Source organism: Dinoponera quadriceps, unplaced genomic scaffold, assembly GCF_001313825.1.
Source record: "Dinoponera quadriceps isolate SergipeBrazil2010 unplaced genomic scaffold, ASM131382v1 scaffold566, whole genome shotgun sequence".
Classification (NCBI taxonomy): Eukaryota; Metazoa; Arthropoda; class Insecta; order Hymenoptera; family Formicidae; genus Dinoponera; species Dinoponera quadriceps.
Window position 1 is genome coordinate 2,549,766 of NW_014555972.1, and position 22,140 is coordinate 2,571,905.

Here is a 22,140-nt window from a genome sequence, read left to right on the forward strand (position 1 = left end):
GAACACACGATCACAAGCATCCAGCAAAAAAAAAAAACAAAGCAGGAAAAGGTTGATCAGAAAAAAAAAAAGAGAAATGATACTGTTAATTAACAAAAAGCCGCGGCATGATGATGGTGTTTTGACGGGCGTGCGCGTAGTGAGAGTACACAGCCGTTTTGTATTGCGTGTTACTATTTGAGCGGAAAGCAGTGGTACGTTTTACCCTTTTTATATTCGGTTGTAGTTTTATCACGTATATTACGTACTACATATTACATATATGTATATATACTTGTGTACTTTTATCTATCAAGTAGCGTTCGATATATTAGATCCGTACCCTTGCTGCCGCTTCTACGTCATAACGTCTCCAATCTTGTTCCTGCCCTGACCGTTGCGATGACATTATATGACAGATATGTGTGTGTCTCTCTCTGGAAGTCTGCATTGCTCGACTGTTTCTTTCTATCCACCATAGACAGCTGTCTTCCTTGTTGACTTGAGACCACGTCGTTTAGCTGGTTCGCATAGGCGAGCGTAGTTTGTGCCCACGACTAACTACTTCGTCGCGTGCCCCGGATGTTAGACTCGAGTACTCGAGTACCGCAATCGGTATTACGTATGAGACGTACCATGTCTCCCGCTCTCTTTCCCGGTCCACAAACGGTCTTTCTGTCACGCACACTCTGCCAATCCGCCGCATCCCTTTCTTTCATCTACGGTAGCACGGTAATACAAGTATGTGTACCACCGCTGAGTCCCGGCGACTCCGTCGAAGGGCTCGCTTCTTCGTTACTGCGCGTTCGTTTACTCGGTTCACCGGCCGGGTGTTCATTTGCGAATTATCGCGATCCACGAGCAACGACCGACGACCGGAAGAAAGTGGAGAAAGGCAACGCTAGATTCTCCCGGACGGGGAGAGAACGGCGGAGGTTACCGAGGATGACGAGTCGCACGAACTCGATTGACGATCGGCTCGACGGTCGAGCACGAGTCGTTCGTAGTCGATCGCCAAAGGATCGCGAAGGGATGGATGATCGCGGGGAGAGAGAGAGAGAGAGAGAGAGAGAGAGAGAGAGGATCGTTACGAACATGGATCTACCTACCGTTCCGTTACAGTCCTGCCACGGATCAGTTCGTTCGATTTTGGAGACCGACCGATCTATGCCGGGCAGGCCGCCCAATTGGCGTGCATGGTGCCGGTCGGTGACACCCCGATCGAGATCGCCTGGAGCCACGAGGGCGAAGCGCTGTCGCAGTTCATGGGATACAGCGTCGGGAAACTCGGCCCACGGACGAGTATACTACTGATCGAGCCGGTAACCCCGGAGCATGGCGGACGTTACGCGTGTATCGCTAGTAATCCGTCGGGCAGGGCGGTCCACGAGGCAACCTTACGAGTCCACGGTTAGGCCCAGAGTAAAGAAGCGGAGCACTCTGAGAATGGCACTAATGATAACGATGGTTGAGCGCGTTGAAGTTTCGGAATGATTGAAAAAAAAAAAAGTAAAAAAAAAACAATAAAAAAGCGGCCCCGCGCGCAGGTCCCGCGAGAGTATTTGAGTACAGGCTTTGGATTGGATTATTGCATTTTATTCATCGTTGCTGAAGCTGATCGTGTGTTTATTCCCTGTTGGCGAAAGGCTTTCTGGAATTTCAGTTGTGTTGTTCGGCGCTCGCGCGAATTCGACTTGTCACGCAGCGCGCTGCTTTCGTCTCTCTCTCGCCGGTATATATCGATATATACACGAACTTCTCTCTCGCGCGCGTCCACTGTCTCTTTCACCCCGCTGTCTTGCCACACAACTCTCTTCCCCGCCCGTGCTCTCTGTCTCTCTGTGTACGATCTCTGTATATCTCTCTCTTCCCGCCCCCACGTTTGTACTTCTTCATCACCGCTGTCACTCCCTCCCCTCTCGCCATGCGAAGAACCCGCACGCGGTTTTTGAGAGAGCGGGCGAGCGAACGTTACTACAAAGTTACCGAGTCGAGATGTGCTTCGATGTATCCCGATAAGCTTTCATTTTGCCCGTCTCGTTTACCCCCTTGCTTCGTCGTCGTCAAGCCCTCTCTCTCTCTCTCTCTCTCTCCTCTACTTTTTTTCGTTCGCTTCGACACCGTCGGTACGCGAACGTTGGTGATCGCGTTACCTCGTTCTCCGCATTATCCGCGTTCGCCGCGTTTCTCCGCAGCGCGAGAACCACTTCTGACCGCTGCCTCGCGCGTTCGCAGGATTACGCAGGCTTCACCATACACATACGATGCGAGCTGCGTGTTTCTCGTCTCGTTACGTTCGAGTGTCGATTTATACCTCACCGTACCCCCCCCCCCCCCCCCCCCCCCNCGCTCCCCCCATCGCGCTGTGACACGCGTCCTTGTTCTTTAAGATGACCGACCGACCATCCAACCACATCTCAGAATAGCCCTCGATGAATCTTTTCATCTACATTCCCCCCCTCTGTTGTCCGTGAATGAATTCCCCCAACACGCCGCTCCTCGCCCTCTCACCCTCATCACACGTCTTGCCTTGTTCATTTTGTAGTACGCGTATGTAGCATAGTAGATACTTAATACGCATGGGTTTTCAATTGGACAAGCGTAATCGAGTATCATTCGTAAATAAACGCGGTACAGCATGATAAACCGTGCTCAAGTACTAATTCGATAGCGCTTCCGTGCATGCTTTCGTCGTTATTAGGCTCCTTCCGAGCGAAATCCGTAGCCTCTTTCTGCTTGATTACCTAATCTCTCTCTCTCTCTCTCTCTCTCTCTTTCTCCTCTCGCTCTCTCTCCTTTTTCTCACTCTCTCACCCCTTCTCTCTTGTCTTTCACCCTCTTTTTCCCTCCCTTTCTCTCCCTCTCTCTCTCTCTCTCTCTCTTCCACTCTGTCTTTCTCGCTCTCTCTTTCTTTGCATTCATAAATTAGATACCCGCATAATCATTTCAAAATCCCGCATGCCATATTACACTTTATGCTGCGCAGTAGCGGGAGCGTGTCGCGTTTTGTCCCGCACGCGACAAAACTCACTGACATAATTCGAGTCCCCGTCCGCACATATTTTTCAATGAAATAACGTAATTACCATAGACACAACTTTCTCGGTCAGTAATTTCATCAGCCTGACACGAGGTTCTCACATGTGGGAATTTTTAATTTCCGGAAAACTGAATCGACTCGCATGTGACAGATCTCTAATTGATTATTATTGATCTCTATATTGATATTTTGTATTTCACGTGGAACTTAATAAGAGCGAAAAGACAAAGTTATTATTTACCTCTTTATCGGTATCACGATCACTGATGTGCAATTGAATTAGTTAATTGATTTTACCATTGATAATGGAAAACAATACAACTGATGACGGGATTGTGCGAACTTTCGGAAGCGCGGACGACTCGAATTAGCAGAACGCCTGGCTCCCGGATATTGCAAAATCGCGCGTCGCTCGAAGGTGCATCGCGACTGATCTATTTATTCTGTAACAGTGCCGCCTCGTTGGATCCTCGAGCCTACCGATAAAGCATTTGCACAGGGATCTGACGCACGAGTCGAATGCAAAGCCGACGGATTCCCCAAGCCTCAGGTCACGTGGAAGAGAGCCGCTGGTGAGTTTGCATTTACATACGACCGTGAACCCGACGAATAACAAACTTCTCCATCCGCTCGTGCATTAATTACGTTTTATTCTACCTCGCAGGGGATACGCCGGGAGATTACACTGACTTGAAACTGAGTAACCCTGACATTAGCGTGGAAGATGGCACCCTCTCCATTAATAACATCCAAAAGACGAACGAAGGATATTATCTTTGCGAAGCTGTCAACGGCATTGGATCGGGCCTGTCCGCTGTCATTCTCATCTCGGTTCAAGGTACTTCAACGTTCTCTCATCTCTCGTATTATCGCACAATTCACGACACGTTTCTCACTGATCTCGTCATTTCGTGATGTCTCTCTCTCTCTCTCTCTCTCTCTTTCTCTCTTTCTCCTTCAGCTCCTCCTCAATTTGAGATTAAACTGAGAAACCAGACCGCACGCCGTGGCGAACCAGCTGTTTTGCAATGCGAGGCGCAGGGAGAGAAACCGATCGGCATCCTGTGGAACATGAACAACAAGAGGCTGGACACGAAGAGCGACCCTCGTTACACCATCCGCGAAGAAATCCTGGCCAATGGAGTATTGTCCGACCTGAGCATCAAACGTACCGAGAGAAGCGACTCTGCCTTGTTCACTTGCGTAGCCACGAATGCCTTCGGCAGTGATGACACCAGCATCAACATGATCGTACAAGGTCAGTGTGCTACAGCTTAATCACACTCAGAGAAAGAATGAGCTATAGGAGCTACAATTCAGCTGCCCCTATGAATAATTCTTGATCCGAGTACAGACATGTCAGCAATGCACGTGGATGCTCGACGAAATGTTCGAACTTGCGAGCCGATCTGTGTAATTTTCTATAGAGGTGCCGGAAGTGCCGTATGGTCTCAAAGTCTTGGACAAATCCGGTCGTTCGGTGCAACTGTCGTGGGCCGCGCCTTATGACGGAAACAGCCCTATCAAGCGATACGTCATTGAGTACAAGATCAGCAAGGGTTCCTGGGAAACTGACATCGACAGAGTACTCGTGCCTGGCTCGCAGCAGAACGTGGCTGGAGTGTACAATCTGAGACCAGCAACCACGTACCACCTTCGCATCGTCGCTGAGAACGAAATTGGCACATCCGATCCATCCGACACGGTTACTATCATCACCGCTGAAGAAGTGCCTAGCGGCCCACCAACTTCCGTCAGGGTAGAAGCTCCCGATCAGCATACGCTCAAGGTAATCGCAGCAATTACCGCGTTGCATTTTCCGGATTCAGAACATATACATCACTGAAACATTACACTCGTTACATAACGTGTTATACTTAAGTTATGTTCCTGTTATATCGTTATAGCCAGTAAATAACGGAGCAATATAACAATTTTAAAGTAAGTCATAGATAGAGATTGTAAAAGAAAATAAAGTGTCTCAACATTAGTAACGTATAACAACGATTATATGACGTGTTACTTCTATGTTACGTAACAGTTGTATTCTCTGTTTGCTGGGATTTCTTCCGCATTAATTGATTTGAAACGGATGATAGCGCGCTCACACCACTAATTATCATTATTATGGTCGTCCTACGAAAATAAACAAACGTAAACACCATCAGGTAATATGGAAAGCGCCACCACGTGAGGACTGGAACGGTGAGATTCGCGGATACTACGTTGGACACAGACAATCATCCGACAAGCCCTACATGTTCGAGACCGTTGAGCTCGCCAAGGAAGACGGAAAGGAGCACCACTTGCAGATCACGAACCTCAAGACCTACACGCAGTACAGCGTAGTGATCCAGGCGTTCAACAAGGTCGGCGCCGGACCCCTGAGCGAGGAATGCAAGCAGCACACCGCGGAAGGCGTACCCGAGCAACCACCCCACGACACCACTTGCACGACCCTCACCTCTCAGACTATCCGTGTATCTTGGATGTCGCCACCTCTGAGCGCGGCCAACGGCGTGATCACCGGCTACAAAGTTAGTAAAGACGCGAGTCGAGAAGGATGCGTAAACCCTTTTAGCAGCAGAGTCTTTAAATATTTATTTTAGGTCATCTACGGACCGTCCGACACCTGGTACGATGAAAATACGAAGGACACCAAGATCACGTCTTCGAGCGAGACCATCCTGCACGGCCTGAAGAAGTACACGAATTACAGCATGCAAGTATTGGCCTTCACTTCCGGCGGAGATGGCGTCAAGTCCGCACCCATCCATTGTCAGACCGAACAAGATGGTAATTGAGGAGCTACTTAATTGTGAATAGATACACTCATTTGAATGCGACACATCTTCCGTTCTTTCTTTCAGCGCCCGAGGCTCCGATCGCCATCAAAGCTCTGGTCATGTCCGCGGAATCGATTCTTATCTCATGGCGTCCGCCCAGCCAGCCTAATGGAGTTATCTCTCAATATACCGTTTACACGAAGGCAGACAACGCCGAGGAATCGACCAGCCAGAAAGTACCGCCGAACCAACTTACTCACGAGGCGTCTGGATTGGACAAGCAACGCAGATATGAATTCTGGGTGACTGCCAGCACAAACATCGGCGAAGGTGAAGCTTCCAAAATCGTGACATTGGGACCAAGCGTTCGAGGTAATTAATTGCCCCTCGATTATCTCCTTTTGCCTGCGTTCGATTAAATTCGCAAAATCCGAGTCTGTTCTCACGCGATTGTCCGTTATTCAGTTTGGTACCGTCAATAAATCGATGAATTTTTTGCTATTCAGCACACCAGCCCTGTGACACTCGGACAACTTTTCTATTATGTCCTTTCTTAAGTAAAAAAAAAAGTAATAAATAAACGTGTCTTATCTAGTGTACAGATATTATAGTTTTGTATTAAAAAAATGTAAATTTGAAAAATGTATACAAGTTGACGTAATTATAATTGATTTTTAACGCGTGCTTACAGTACCGGCGAAAATTGCATCGTTCGACGACAAATTCACCGCGACATACAAAGAGGACGTGAAACTGCCTTGCCTTACCGTTGGCGTGCCTGCACCGGAGGTGACATGGAAGGTACGAGGCGCGGTTCTTCAGCCTAGCGACCGATTGAGACAACTGCCCGAGGGATCCCTGTTCATCAAAGAAGTCGACCGCGCGGACGCCGGAGAATATTCTTGCTACGTGGAGAATTCCTTTGGCCACGACACCGTGACTCATCAGCTGGTCGTGCACGGTAGGTGGATGTGAAATTCCGGCTGTCGACTCGAGGTCGTCGTTTATCCCTTTAAAACCCAAGATATTGTTTCATTTGGGAACTTTATTATATTTATACAGATGCTATTTTTCTTTCAAAATTACTGAAATCATCATTTTTTAGAGAAATAAATGAATATCTGGGTTTATATATGAGTCCCGGTATGGCAGACTGCAGTCGGACGACTTTACGTAATATGGCCTTCCAAAACGTTTGCTTAATAAAAAAAGAATCACACATTTTCCCAGAAAAATATATTACAGTATATTAAAAGTATTAAAACCAACGCTTGTATTATGATAACACAAACATTTTTCCCACGATCTTTGCGTAGCCTTTAACCGTCAACTGAGCGATTTAAGCGCTACGTTCACATGAATCTTTTTGTTCTCATTGATGTATCCTACATCCTACACATATCCAGCTTTGTTTTTCTGGAACATTGTAAATACAATGTCTGACTATCGCAAGTGTAGTGTCGTTGGGAGAGCTAAAAAGGATTGTACTGATAGCGACGTTGGGCTTGCAGCTCCACCGCACTCGCCGCAGGTCACCCTCACCGCCACCACCACCAACTCTCTGACGATGAAATTGCGCCCTCATCCCACCGACAATGCGCCGATTCACGGATACACGATCCACTACAAGCCCGAGTTCGGCGACTGGGAGACTGCTCAGATCGGCTCCGCGATACAGAAGTACACCCTCGAGAACCTGTGGTGCGGCTCCCGATACCAGATCTATGTCACGGCTTACAACGGGTAACTTTACCGTGCAGAAGTGCAAGACGAAGCCGCCTTTTACGCATGAAACTTTTTTCCCTCGCAGAATCGGAACCGGCGATCCCTCAGACATACTGAACACGCGTACGAAGGGCTCCAAACCGATTATTCCCGAGGCGGGCAGATTCATCGAGGTCTCCACGAACAGCATCACTCTGCACTTGAGCGCCTGGTCAGACGGCGGCTGCCCCATGTTGTACTTCGTCGTTGAGCACAAAAAGAAGTAAGACGAGAGAGAGAGAGAAAGAGAGAGGGAAGGAAGAAAGAAATTCGCAAACTTTTCGGACAAATCGACGAAATTCGCCACTAACCGTGCGTTTCGCATCCTTGCAGGCATCAGCAGGAGTGGAACCAGGTGTCGAACAATGTCAAACCGGGCGGTAACTTCGTAGTTTTGGATTTGGATCCCGCGAGCTGGTACCACTTGCGCGTTACCGCACACAACAACGCCGGTTTCGCCGTGGCCGAGTACGAATTCGCGACGTTGACTGTGACTGGCGGTGAGTACGTGCGTTAGTCTCAGGCACGCATGGGAACACGAGCAATGAGACGTAAGCAGTGAGCAAATTGACCAAACTACGGTCCAAGGTTACTCTCGCACTGCGAGGAGAAGAGTCGACCGCACTGAGAGATCAATTCGGTCGGATCTACCTGGCAACTGACGATCAAACGTGTTTTGGTCGTCGTTGAAGGAAACGTTGAAGGAAACGAAATTTCTAGTTCATTCTCGTGAGCCGAGTTTGGTTCTCACAACCGGAAATCCCGTTTCCTTTAACCAAAAGGCGCTCAGTCGTCCGTTGCTAGGCAGATCCAACCAGACTGATTTTTCAGTGTGATTTTTCAGTATGATTGGTCAATTTGCTGCTTACGTTTTGCTACTGGCCTTGCGCAGCCGACGCCTCGTAGCCGGTGCCAATGGTGGCTGGATTGAGAGGTTGCCGAAATTTTCTGTTCCAGGCACCATTGCACCGGCCCGCGAGCTACCGGACGTGAACGGTGGCGGCAATGACGAAGACCCGATGAAAATGTTTATGGCCAATTTGAATCTGTTCGTACCGGTCGTAGCGGCCGTACTCGTTATTATCGTTGCCGTAATCGTGATCTGCGTAATGAGGGGCAGTCGGCACAGCGGCGACAAAGGTAATAAGCTTCCGTCCCGCTAATTCGTTTTCTCCTCTCCCGAGCAGGCACGATCGCACCTCCCGTACGTAACGGCGGTAACGACAACACGGACGTGAGGCGTTACTTCCCGTGGTTACCCAGCTGGCTCGACGTAAACGTGGTGGTGCCGGTCGGCGCGACGGTCGTTGTCATAATAGTAGGAATAGTTGTGATTTGCGTCGCGCTCTCGAGGAGAACTCGAGGCCCGGAACAAACACGGCTGCGAGGTATCTCTTCAGCCGACGAGAAATATTACGAGGGACAATGTATACCAATTTTTTTTTATTACTTCAACTCGTTAAGTCGTAGAAAGACGGCGGAGGCTCGTCGGGAAATGAAGCAGCTCTTCACGAGCTTTTCGATCTCGGTCCGTTGGAAAACAGCGAGCGAGGCAGGTATCAGCTGTTGGCTGGTCGATCGGATAAACACACGGGTGTTATCATATAACACTGTATTGTTACGTAATAATGTAATATCGTCGTAATAATTTCCCGACGATCGATCCGCGCGTCGGCCACCCTAGTCTTGTAGTCCTCTCGAACCTATCCCGTATCTCTCGATACATTGTTAGTCGTGTGAATTGCATTTCGCTAGATTAATCGATTTTCATTTCTTCCCTTTACTTCTTTCTATGTAGAACAAATGTATCTTCTCTTATATCTTAAATTATTTATTTCAAAAATCATGATAATCGCGATACAAATTCTTCGAATTTATATTTTTTCCGCACATTCAAAACTATAATATTTGTACGCTGGATAATTTTATAAATATTTAAGAGCGTGTATCGATAAAGTTATTCTCTGGGTGTCACAGACCCAACGTGTCAAACAAAGCAGCAAAAATGTGTGACAAACGGTTAATATGACGAAATCTGAAAAGGAAATTAAGTATTAAGAAACCAGGCTGATCGCTCGATCGACGATCCATCGTGTGAAACTGGTAGATCCAGCCGAGAGTGGTCGTTAATAAATACTCCTTGTCCTGTTTTCTTCTCGTTTCACGCAAGCATGGGTGATGGCATAATAAATGTGATATATCAACAATATGAGATGAACAGAGTACCGAGATACACGCTCGTATTTATTGACTCGTTACTTCAGACGATGTGGTCTATCAGCAAACCGGAGTCGGCGGAGCAACGCTGGACAAACGCAGGTCTGACCTTCGCGACGAGCTGGGATACATCGCGCCGCCCAATCGCAAACTGCCACCTGTGCCCGGCTCTAACTACAACACCTGCGATCGCATCAAGCGAGGTACAGTTATAAGTAAGCCACAACTGCCAACACTTTACCTTTTAGACCAGTTTCAATTACTTGTCTAGTTGTTGTCGCATCGGCACGATAGTTCCTTCTTTCATCCCTTTTCAAGAGACATACGTCGACTCGCACACATATACACGCAACGTTAGGCTTCCGACCAGTGTGTGCCACGTACAGAGTTCCCCAAAGGTGTCACACGGAATCCACCCATGACCACACACACGATCATGGTACACTGAGAGGAGAAATATCAATGATATAAACGATATTTGTTCGATGGGTATCCCCCGATAACATCGATACGCATATCTTCGCACTGGGAGAAAAGTTGTTTAAACGAGAAAATCTTCCCTTAAATCTATAGCTCTCCATGAAAGCAATTGTTTATTCGAATAAAAGAATTTAGATCTAAGTAAATAAGTTTTATTAGTACTCAACGGACAAGTACTTTTTATTTCTTGGATATTCCTTTCCTCAGTGTATACAATATATCTGTGCCAATTTTTTCGTTCGCCTCGCTTCGACATGTTCTTATATACGTTATTGAGATGTATGTCCTCCTCGGAAGAATGTCCCCAGCGGAAGATAACGTTCGTTTTCCGAGATTTGTCTGCGCTTACCCACGTATTCGTTGGTGCCTAACGAGTTGGACACCCGGTTCGCATTTTCGCGAATCCCGCGTGCCGCTGAGATATTGAAAAAGAGAGAGAAAGTACGAACACCCCACACCCCAGAGTCTCGAGTCCTCCAAGAAAGCAGGGTTGTCAGTTGGCGGGTAACGAAGTCTTGATAGGCGCCAGCGAGTCGTACGACCTTTGTAGTATGTGTTCGATAGGTGGAACTGGCTCGTTAAGGAGTCACTCGACGTGGGATCCCAGGCGGCACATGTATGAGGAGTTGAGTCACTACGCGCCCAACAGGAGATGCCCGCCGCCACCACGTATGGGCAGTGCAGACGGTCTCTCGCACAGAGGTTGGTAATAGTCATTTTGGGACGTCCGGCATTCGCCCGGTCGCCTTACGAGATATCGGATAAGCCGGCGACGTTGCTGGGCTCGTCGCTCCTCGTAAGTCCTCCCTCTCTGAGCCTCGTGTCACGCGTCACTCGCGGCACGACTTCTCTCTAGATGTTGCACGTTTTCGCATGCCTGCGCTCATAGCACGCCGATTATTCACACGAACCACTTAAGCGAGAGGGAATTACATTCGTTTTCATCCCCATCATACCTACCGAGACGTCCCCGCGCGCCCGTGCGATCGTCGTATCGATCCGACATTTTTGTCTCGGGCCCAAAATCCACGAAGAAGCACGGACGAATTTTAGGATTAGGATGTTAGAAAAGTAGATCGAATTCACAAAGACCGCGTGATTTTGATCGATAAGACGATCATCGGTGTCGGTGGACTGCGGTCTTATAAATACATTTCTCGAACGCATGATTACCTGTCAGAAACGAGATTTAACTTAGAACGAGAATTGTGAAGAAAGAAGAAACGTCGAAGTGAGTAAAAGGCATCTTCTCGCTCATTTAAATCCGGGTAGAAGTTGCATGTAAAGCCGACAAGTGAAAAGATTGCTTATCATCATTCCCTCTGACTTTATCCTTCACGAAGTCTAAGATCAACAGTCGTCATCAGACGGACGTAACACGCGAGGAACAACCTTTAGAGCAATCTTTATCGTCAAAGAACATCGTGTTTCGTAGAAATCCCGCCCATAGCGACAGGGTCTACCCTGGATAATTGCTCGTTTGCAGGTATGGAGGATGAGATCTGCCCGTACGCTACCTTCCATCTTCTGGGATTCCGCGAGGAAATGGACCCGAGCAAGGCCATGCAGTTCCAGACCTTTCCCCACCCAGGAAACGGCCACTCCGGCACCATGGGACCACCAGTAGGACACCCGACTAACGCCTCCGCTCACAGCCGATCTGGATCTCAATCTATGGTACCTTATATCGCTTTTACGGTAACGCGCGACGATAACCCGTTTACTTTCTCAACCCTGCTGTACGATAGTTTCGCCAACTTGAGAAGATCCTTTCGGGAGTCTTCGAAAATATTTGCACAGACAAGTTTACCCTGCAAACTGATCGCGTTTGAGCTTGAATCTCATCCGCATGTGTCCCGCAGCCTCGTCAGAACGGCCGCTACTCCCGAGTACCGTCCCAAGGAGGTGGCAGCGGCACTCACAACGTCTTCTCGCCTGAATACGACGACCCAGCTAACTGCGCCCCCGAGGAGGACCAATACGGATCACAGTACGGACAATACGGCGCGCCCTACGACCACTATGGATCTCGCGGATCGGTCGGACGTCGTAGCGTAGGCTCGGCCCGCAACATCCCCGTCTCAGGCTCACCGGAACCGCCGCCACCGCCACCGAGGAACCACGATCAGAACAACTCCAGCTTCAACGACAGCAAAGAAAGCAACGAGATTAGCGAGGCCGAGTGCGATCGCGATCAGCTTGTCAACCGCAACTACGGCGGTCAGTAGAAAGATTCGTGACAGATCGGAGAACGAGCAAGAGGGGGGCTACGAAGCCGGGGGGATCTAATCGGATGACGGGAGGCCGAAGGCTCCCCCGTCCTTCCCCACACCGCGGCCACAGACATCTATATAACAAATAGACCGCGAACTATTTCGTCGCGAGCAGAAAACGCTGGAAATTGTATATTACGTCATACGTCGAACGGGGGATGCGTGTTTCTTATTGGTTGAATGTATGTAAGCCCATGTTCATATATACTTGCGCACACAACAATCAAATTACCGAGCAAACGGTAATTTAAAATTATTACTGGCCAAAATTTGTCATAATGTACTTTTCTGTAAGGGATGTGCCTACAGACACACACGTGACATTCAAGCAATTAGACCGCCCCCGCGACATGTATGTCCCGTTTAGACATCTTGTCGTCTCAAAGACGTCTTAGGACGTCTTCACGTTCTCTGGGTATCGTACTGTACAGATGACGCGCAAGATGCATGCATTTCGGCGGGCGAGTTAGCGGTCCAGTGGTCGTGCAGATGTCCGTGGACCCGGCTCATGTGCCTCCTCTCGACGAACAGTCTCGCTCCGATCGCAGCTCATACTACATTGCTCGTTTTACACGCACTAAGCATTAATTAGGCGTACGACGGCCCATTTATGCGGACGTGTCGCATGTGGCGGGCGAGTCGCGAATGGAGAAGACTCGCCGCGGACTATATGTGTTACTTCTGTTTCACCTCTTCCTTTCTTCGTTTTCTTTCTTTCCTATCTTCTTTTCTTTCTCTACTTTCACTTCATTTCACTCCTCCCAACCGTCCGTAGCTTTCCACGAATTGCATGATACGTGTTGTCGTAGTAGTTTAATCGTTGTGTCAATCGTGCCGTGTGTTTTTCTATTTCAGTGAATGCTCGCGGCAAGGACGGCATGACCACCGAGGAGATGCGTAAACTCATTGAGAGGTCAGTAGAGCGCGAGTGAGCTTGGTTAACGGTGAACGGTCTGATAACGGCGTTACACCGTACCCTGCCGCTGTGTCTCGAGCGAATTGATCTTGATCGCGCGAGTGCCGTACCTTTGCCGTGATCGTACCGCGTGATCATCGCGGCGTCCCGCTCTTTTCCGAATTGATCGTCTCTCACGATCGCTCTCAGCGCGTCGGCCGTTCCAATCCGACCGCGATCCGGCTCGTCACTCGTATTCTCCCGGGCAAAGGATCGCGCCCGATCGCGAGTCGGCCCTTCGCGCTGTCCTATTCCCGCGACGCACCCCCGGCTTCTCCCCGGGTGCACTGCGCGATCGAATAGCGTCGGTAAAAAACGGCGAGTGCACGGTGGTTCACTTAAGCGACCCTCCGATATGCGAGCTGCTGTTTTAACGTTCACCTGATCTTTTCTTGTTTCATGACTAATTACGACAGGAAGCCGTAAGTTCGTTAATTAATCATAATCCAAATGAGGATGTTAATAACGTTAAAGACATGCCAAGAGCTTTTGAGATGCGTCCATCACACCATATATTATTGTACTGATTTTCATCATCCCATTGTTGAAGTTCTCGGCTACCTGATTTCTTTTGCGACGACGGCAGAGTAGACGACCCTCCAAAGCGCGTCTTGCTTACCGGACATGACAGAAAAAAAAAAAAAAACGAACAGTCTCCTCAGTTTTCTCCATCGAGAACGCTTGATTAATAATAATATAACATGTGTGTGTGTGTGTTTGCATGTAGCTTCAGTGAATAGCGCAATGTGTAACGTAACCGTGTCAAGTAATCCGGAAGGTAGAATGCGGTAGAGACACGTGAATACGACGCTGACCATATTCCCACCGCAGCTGTGTCGCTACCACTGCCATCGAACCTCGCTACTCACGCCGCTGCTGATGCTACTAACGAGATTGACACGCTTCTATGTACCCGGTCGTCATTATTATATTTTATTCATTCATGCCATAATCATCATTATCATTGTCGTCATCGCTATTTTAGCTGTCGTAGGCATGTTTTCCGACCGGATCGCGTGCAGATCTCCCTCCCGTGTAAAAGCGGCGGTAATCCTGTTGTTTGTGTTACCACGGTGATCTGAGCGATAAGAGAACGGGAACTCGATTGAATTGGAGCCCCGACGAGGAGCCCGATTGCAAAGTTGAAACCGCCAGTGGTCGAGAGGCAGACGTTTTCCGCGCGGGAAAAATCTCTTATTACAGCCAAATAAGATTTCATTCGGCCGAGAAGTATTATTTCCAATAATAGCGTTCCTCCTGCCGTACAACAGAGTTTTCTCGAATGATACGGTAAACTTTTCACCCAGGCAAATAATATTTCGCACCTGTGTGTACGTTGGTTCTACGAAACAAATTTCAGTACGAGTAAACAGAGACACACTAAATCTAAAGAAATCCCTTTTCTCTGCGAAGTGAACAGATCAAGGGTCCGCTAACCAGGGGAGGGTAGGCGAGAAATCTGCACGCGAGCGGGTGTTGTCGCAGTCGCGCGAGGGAGGTGTCAGCCGACACGGTCGATGCCGGGTACCAAAGATGCAAATTCCTGTTGCAGAAACGAAGCTCCCGGCCGGCAAACCGGCGGCTCCCACGGCGGTCACGGGGGACTCCTCACACCCTACGATACTGTGGCAGTGTAACCTGTAAATCATCTTCCGTGGTCTTCCGCCTCTCTCGATAGCCGGCGGCCGTGAAGAGACACCGAGAGACGCGGAAATGAGGCGCACGCTAACTCTTCCCCCGGTGCTGTCGTCGGTCCAATTTGCAACGATTTACGATAGAAACTAGAGAACGTCGTCGCGAGTAGATAGCGATTCCGATTATCACGTAAGGTGTACGCAGGCGTTGATATATCATCTCGAGATCTCGCGATTGCGGACGAGGAGTCCGTGGTCCACCTCGCGAAGTGGGACCGCCTCCTTCGCCTCTCCTGTGCCTCACCGTATCGCTCGATTCACCCGCTTTCTCCCCCCCCCCCCTTCGCTCTCTCGCGTCCTTACCCCTTGTAACTTCCTCGAGCATAATCGTATAATTGTTCATTCATATTCTCGGTCTCCTCGAAAATGCCGGAGTTCGAAACTGCCCTGATTTTTGATATACTTCTTCGAGTCGTTTCAGTCGACCACACGCACACACGCAAACACTCGGGAAGGCCAGACTAAAGACTGCCCGTTTCTACTTAACTGCCCTTTCGCGAAGGAGGCACAGCGACTCGCGAGGTCGGCCACACCTCGTCCGCGTGTCCCGCGAGCTCTGGAACATCTCGCACACGTCCGGGCGGATCGCGCGAGATTCCCTACCCACCGGTCGGTGAGCCTCGAGCGTTTCGACGACCTCGTCTCCCTTCGACGACGAAGCGGTCGCTCGACTCTTACTTACTTGCGCGCGCCGAACGTGTACGCGGGGTAGTTCGAGGCTCGCGACTGCCGCGCGAGGCTGTCCTGTAGGAAGGCGAACACCCGGAAGCCGTGTTCGCGGACGGCCAGGAACGCGGCGGAAACGCAGCCCGCGATGGTGCTCTCGGCGACGGTAACGGTTCAACGGGGGTCTTCTGATGTATATATATATATCAGAATGGATATATATATATCAGGGGTATAATCTTAAGTTACAATCACAGTCACAGAAGTCGTGTAACGTGTTGGAAAAAAAGCAAAAAAAAAACGTAAAAAAGTTACACACGCGTACACGAAATACACACAACGTAACACGTACAATACACGTGAATACACGCATACACACACACACACACACACACACACACACACACGTATACACGTACATACGAGATTAGTTGGTCGCTTTTTAAGTCATGGTTGTGCCACACTGCCGCTCCTCGCGGGCGTACGATATATACATACATACGTACATATACTATATACATATACTGTACGATTTATAATTTCGTAACGAAGGTTGTGTCCCCTCGTCCCCCTACACCCCCTTAACGATCGGCAATCTTGAGTCTCGAGGTCGCGCGGCGAGCGCACCAGGGCACGACATCGTCGTCACTCTTCACCTTCGTTGTCGTCGTCCTTCTCCCGGCGCGATCCTTTTAAACGTGCCACTCCCGGGGCGCTCCCGTGACCGGTAGTAACACGCACGAAACAGCCGATCGACTATCCGTAGGAAGAACAACGCGGCGAGCCATCGAGGGAACGCTTCGATACACGGCAGGCCAGCCAGCCACATTGATACATTAACAAGCAACATTTATATTAACTAGCATGCGCGCGTGCCACGCGCATTACATGCCACACACATTGTCACCACACTTTTTGCTGTCGTCCTATATGATACAAATATTTAGTCCGCTGTACACACCTAATTATCCCCCCGTGCTAATCTCCGATCGATTACGTACCGAATAAGATATATATTCTCACTTCTGATATCGCGACGATGATGATCAAGTTATAAGTGTAAGCGGTTTCGAGTAATGAAAGAAGCTGGATTTAACAGTAGGTAGCTCGTAAGCCGGACGGATGGTCGCGAGAAGGCGCCGTTCGTATCCTCGCGACGAGGCGAGAAGTCGGGACGGTGGAGACGGGCGGGGTGGTAGTTTTCCGCGGAGGAATTACGCGGAGGAACCGTCCGGCCGGCCGATCTTTCCGCCAATTCGATGAACGAACAAACGAGCAGACGCACGAAACGCGGACACTTTCCCAACTCGTAACGCGTCCACACCGGCCCGAAGTCGCGCGACGCCGCGGTCGCGGCGCCGCGTCTCATAGTTCGTTTTTATCACGATACTACTTCTAGATATATATACAAATATAAATATAAATATTATATATATATATTATATATACTAACTAATACACTATACATATACGTTGTAAGTAGCTATTTCTAGGTGTCGCATTTGTTTGCCGAGGCGATGCACGAGCCGGCCTCCAGTTGGGCGACCGGACCCGAAGAAGCATCCTCGGGAAAAAGTGAGAGAGAGATAGAGAGAGAGAGAGAGACGTGCTCTTCGTCATGCGTTTTCAGCCGCAACCGAGCGTGTACGTTTCACTCTTGCGGGCGTGCGCGATGCAATCCGTCGTTGTAACATTCTCGATGCACCCCTGCCGGTATCGCATTCGGAGAGAGCCCGCTTCGTTTTTCGCGATCGTTCATTCCTTGTTATTGCTACCATTAACTCGATTAATCTAATTTATTAAATCTATTTAATCATATCGAATAAAAGCGCGCGCCGGGGAGTACATACAGCCGTTTGATATTAATTTTGATGCATCGCCCTATGTTTGCGCGGCACGTTTGCGAAGTTAATTTAATTTCCGACCGTAATTAGCGCCGGGCGCCGAAATTGGATACCGTTTGTGTTTCTTGACGTCTGAATTACGCGGCTGGCGCGGATTGAAATTAAAGAGCGATGACGGGGCGGAATTTCAAGGGTGCTTTGTCCGAGTGCGAGTCGCCTCCGCTAGCGCGGCAGAGGAATTCCTACCCTCTGCCAGGCGAGAACACAAACTGGCCGCGGCTCGACACGCCGACGCACTTTTACTCATCGATGTGATTTTCAAAGGCTCCGCAGGAAAGCCTCGTGTCTCGTGTATATGTTATATTACGATATCGCGCTCTTCATCGCAATTAATCTGTCGTAGTCTCCCCTCCGAATATCGAGTCCCGAGTATCGACCCCTCGATACGACTCGTAGCACCACCACCAACGTCCCGCTCACCTAACTCGTCCCCATCCCTCCGCTCTTGCGAATCTTTGTCGCTTCGACTCGCTTCCGAAATCTAACCAGAGCTACGTACGGCGCCGGGCCGATAACGACGATGATATTAATGCATTCGTATGAATATATATATATATATATATATAAATATAGTGATGTGATCACGTCCGCGCGCTGCTATTTTGACCGCGGCTCAGCTTTTTTCGTCTTAAGCGAAGTGGACGTCCGCGACGTCGCACAGGTGATAAACGTTATGTTGTGGGCAGCCCAGGGTGTTCGGCAGAAAGGCCCGTGGAGACGAGACGCCGCCGGGCGTCAATCGGTTTTAACTCGGAACCAAGCGGCTAAAGCGCTTACTGGGGTTCCCCGTGAACATCGGCGGGGAACATCGAGCGACATCGAGCGATGCAACTTAAAGACTGCGAATTTACGTCCGTGTCCTTTTTTTCACTTGCTTCTTCGCCGTTTTGCTTTCACTACACGTGGCATCTCACTCCCCCCCCCCCCCTTCGGCGTCTCTCTTTGATCCCTCTCTCCCCCTCACGAACTCGGTGTAATAGTCTGCCGAACGTACTCTTTTTGCCGGACACCCTCGAGCCCCATCGCTCGCTCGTCCCGCTCGCGACGCGTGGTCGACATGTAACTGTGTGTGGTGTATTCTTTGCAGGATTCAATGTTACTTTTTCTTCAAAGACGCTGCGAAGCGCGCTGTCCGCTCGCGTTGTATGCTTGATTGATACGTATATATATATATATGCGTTGAAAGCGTTTGGCTGTTCTTTCCGTACCGACAGCGAACGCGGTTCTTCGAGCTCGCGAGCCACTCCTCACCGTCGCCCCCTGTCAGACTCGAAGCGTTTCCTTCGCATTTCCGCGACCCGGGACAACGGGATCGCCGTATATTGTCGTCTAATGAAAAGGAAAAGAAAGAAAGGAACGAACGGACGAGTGAACGGGAGAAAAAAAAGCGCTCACATCCTCCGCGGAGACTCGAGGATCCGCTCGCAGTGTACTGTTTCCTCAACGCCACTATTTTATGTTTTTGTACCAAAGTTGTAGCGTCTAACTTTGCGTTGAATAAATAAAACTTAAAACGGTCGCACCTCGTTTCACTTCAGCCCTTCGCCCCCTCCCCCCCTCTCCCCCCTCCCGCATCGCCGTTTAATTCGCACGGCAGTGAGAATAATTTATGCCCTCTGCTGCGCGCTTGATTTACACACGGCGCATACGCGCATACATTAATTCGATTTATTTTCAATATATTAATTTAATCCGACCCGGCCGCAGGAATACTAACTAACTGCGATCTAATTTATTTATCGCGATTGAAGTAATATAATTTTGATGCGTTATGAAATTTAAAGCATGCACTTTCCTTCCGTGGAATTATCGGATTCTGCAAAAACTTTCTCTCTCTCATTTCTCTCCCTCTAAATTCCCTCGTTTTTCAAGTGTAATGTAAATTGCAGCGGTCACATCTCTCACTTCTGGAGAATACTTAAGAGAGAGCGAAGTCCACATAAATATATCAGGGCTTTTATATTCGCTCGGATTCTGGCTGCTCAATTATTCAAACAGCGGATAAATTCAGTGCCTCGTATCCAGGTTATCCGGAGAATTTGATATCCGAATAATTAAAGCGTCGGAATCTAAGACTGGTGTTGACAGTCATCCCTGTTGAAAGTGTCCCACGGTGGATTTCCCACGGGAATCCGTAGGCACCCATGTGCATCGACGATGGAATAATATTCAGATAATATTCTCGGAATATCACGCGCTCGTAGGGCGTTCGACCGCGTGTCACGCGTTCCCGCGTGTTGCGTGCGCGAGCGGCGCGGCGCGGCGCGACAGTGCCGAGAAGTCGGTTGGTAGCGACGGTTGTTTACACCATGGCGACCGGCGGTGGTACGTGTCCGTCAATTTCCCTTTTTCCTGTAATCGCGCGTGGTCTGGCCGTCATCCGGCCGGGCCCGGCTCTCGGGATTTCGCTTTGTAATAATCGGCCGTGCGACCTTTTCTTTTCTTTCCGATGACAGATAATGCGACCGAGGAACGAACCGAATCGACGGCTCCAGCTCAACCCATCTCCAATGTTGTGTCCGAGGCAACGCACGTAAGTAAATATATAACCTAAAACATGTCACGCGGCAGCTGGTCGCGCGAGCACCGACACTTCGTCCGGTCGTTCAACACGGAGCGAGTCCGCTGATTAAATACGAGTACGTATGGAGTATACGCGATTACGCGCTTGAAAAGTTAGGTTAGAACGCGTCCCTCGGTGCGGTGCCTGTGTTATCGGTTATTACCTGGCGTCTGCTGACTGAAAACAGCTGACACCAAAATGATCATTCGTTTGCAAGGTTATGCGTGTTCAACTGCGTGAATAGACCGACGCTTTTAAGTTTGAAGCCCGACGTAGGAGTGATGTGGACAAGTGGTGACAAGTTTCATAACAGCACTGAGATCCTATCCAGATTAATACTGTACTTTGTTAGTGGGCGGGATTTCTCTGTATATTTTCAAACTAATGCCCTTACTTCGACATCGCTCAACCGGTCTGATCGATTAATTGAAGCTACAGAAAGCAATCAAATTTAGTGTTCCGTGTGACAAAAGATAAGACACGCATAACGCACAGAGTGTCGTGGATTCTTAACCCTTGCAAGAAAATATAGGGATCATTCCCTCAGAAAGAAACTTTTGTTTATTATAGTATTAAAAACAATATATTCTTGTTTATCGCTCGATATAGTTTGTGTACTCTTTCCTTATTTTAATCAAACGGGAATGCACAGTGATATACTTGGGTCATTCATGATCTCATTTTTCTTTTTATATCTCGCTGCTCCATCTTTCCTCGCAAGGGTCAATTACTATATAAGCATGCCCGCAAGTCTTGTTCGCTGACCTGTAAGCGCTGTATTCTTGTTTTTGACAGAAAGTAGGAATGGATAAGGATGCTGACATCTCCGGCATACCACCGGCACCAAAGAAACCTCGCGTTGAAGTGCAATCCCTCCCAACCAGACAGTATTTGGATCAGACCGTAGTACCGATACTGCTGCAAGCGTTATCCTGCTTAGCCAAGGAGAGGCCTGCCGACCCCATAAGCTTCCTCGCCGGTTACTTGCTGAGAAATAAAAGTCAATACGACAGCGGCGGCTCGCCGCCGACTAGTCAGTGAATGCTTCCCCGTCCGCATACGCGTTTTGTGAAGATCCACGGACGATTACTTCGTAAGAACTCTTCCTTTATCCTCAAGACTATACACGGGAAATTCGGCGTGTGTAATCTCACGTAGGTGTACTATCATGTTGAATAAAATGTATTAGCATTTTGCTAATGTCCTTGTAGCAGGATGATATGTGGTACTCTTCTACGGAATAATATACATTTTAAAGATACTGAAATTATTTTAAATAAATATTATTGCTTTTTAATATGAAGGAAAGAATTGCGATATTCGTACAAGTTGTCCCGATGCGATGATACAGCTGTGAGATCGATAGTCAAATCAAGGTATTGATTGATTGATTCGTGATTACTTCGCGGGCAGGCGCATCGATCTTACATCAGCGTGAAGGTTTAACACGTTAAGTGGCCGTGCGGGCCATCGATGGCCCCCAAATTGGACTTTCCGTTCAGGCTTCGTCATGTATATTTCATGTCATCTCTTATCTTCACAATAATGACTTTTACAATCTTATACATATACGATTATTATATCTTACATAAAGATAAGTGATAAAAATATATAATAAATGCATCAATCGTGGATTATCGGTGGCCTGCGGCGGCGCGAATAGGAAGTCGCGTGAAATTCGCACGGCGCTCAACGTGTCAAGCCTGTGAAGTAAACTTTTCCGTAACGTAGTCGTCCCGAAAGAAGCACACTGTTTCAAGCTTTTGTAAATACACGGCGCACGATGGCGCAATGAGCGAGAAGAAGCGGAAAGGAGGCC

At 48.8% G+C, this 22,140-nt stretch overlaps 2 protein-coding genes across 2 annotated transcripts in view; both read left to right on the forward strand.

The window, feature by feature from the left end:
- Nucleotides 1-19,276, forward strand: part of LOC106746302 (Down syndrome cell adhesion molecule-like protein Dscam2) — an 85,688-nt gene extending 66,412 nt beyond the window's left edge. The window contains exons 12-30 of the mRNA XM_014622760.1: nt 3,472-3,591; nt 3,684-3,857; nt 3,981-4,277; nt 4,447-4,808; nt 5,188-5,556; nt 5,629-5,815; nt 5,890-6,177; nt 6,497-6,766; nt 7,317-7,548; nt 7,616-7,792; nt 7,903-8,069; nt 8,527-8,709; nt 9,834-10,001; nt 10,831-10,968; nt 11,753-11,943; nt 12,129-12,486; nt 13,395-13,452; nt 13,911-13,916; nt 15,047-19,276. Coding sequence (XP_014478246.1) covers nt 3,472-3,591; nt 3,684-3,857; nt 3,981-4,277; nt 4,447-4,808; nt 5,188-5,556; nt 5,629-5,815; nt 5,890-6,177; nt 6,497-6,766; nt 7,317-7,548; nt 7,616-7,792; nt 7,903-8,069; nt 8,527-8,709; nt 9,834-10,001; nt 10,831-10,968; nt 11,753-11,943; nt 12,129-12,486; nt 13,395-13,452; nt 13,911-13,916; nt 15,047-15,131 — 3,830 coding nt within the window. The 3' untranslated portion in view covers nt 15,132-19,276. The remainder of the gene's footprint in view (nt 1-3,471; nt 3,592-3,683; nt 3,858-3,980; nt 4,278-4,446; nt 4,809-5,187; nt 5,557-5,628; nt 5,816-5,889; nt 6,178-6,496; nt 6,767-7,316; nt 7,549-7,615; nt 7,793-7,902; nt 8,070-8,526; nt 8,710-9,833; nt 10,002-10,830; nt 10,969-11,752; nt 11,944-12,128; nt 12,487-13,394; nt 13,453-13,910; nt 13,917-15,046) is intronic.
- A 765-nt stretch (nt 19,277-20,041) lies between these two features.
- Nucleotides 20,042-21,914, forward strand: LOC106746418 (protein dpy-30 homolog). The gene is made up of 3 exons (XM_014623012.1): nt 20,042-20,083; nt 20,215-20,291; nt 21,117-21,914. Exons 1-3 carry the CDS (start codon nt 20,068-20,070, stop codon nt 21,360-21,362), a joined length of 339 nt encoding a protein of 112 aa, XP_014478498.1. The 5' UTR covers nt 20,042-20,067; the 3' UTR covers nt 21,363-21,914.
- Nucleotides 21,915-22,140: the final 226 nt, after the last annotated feature.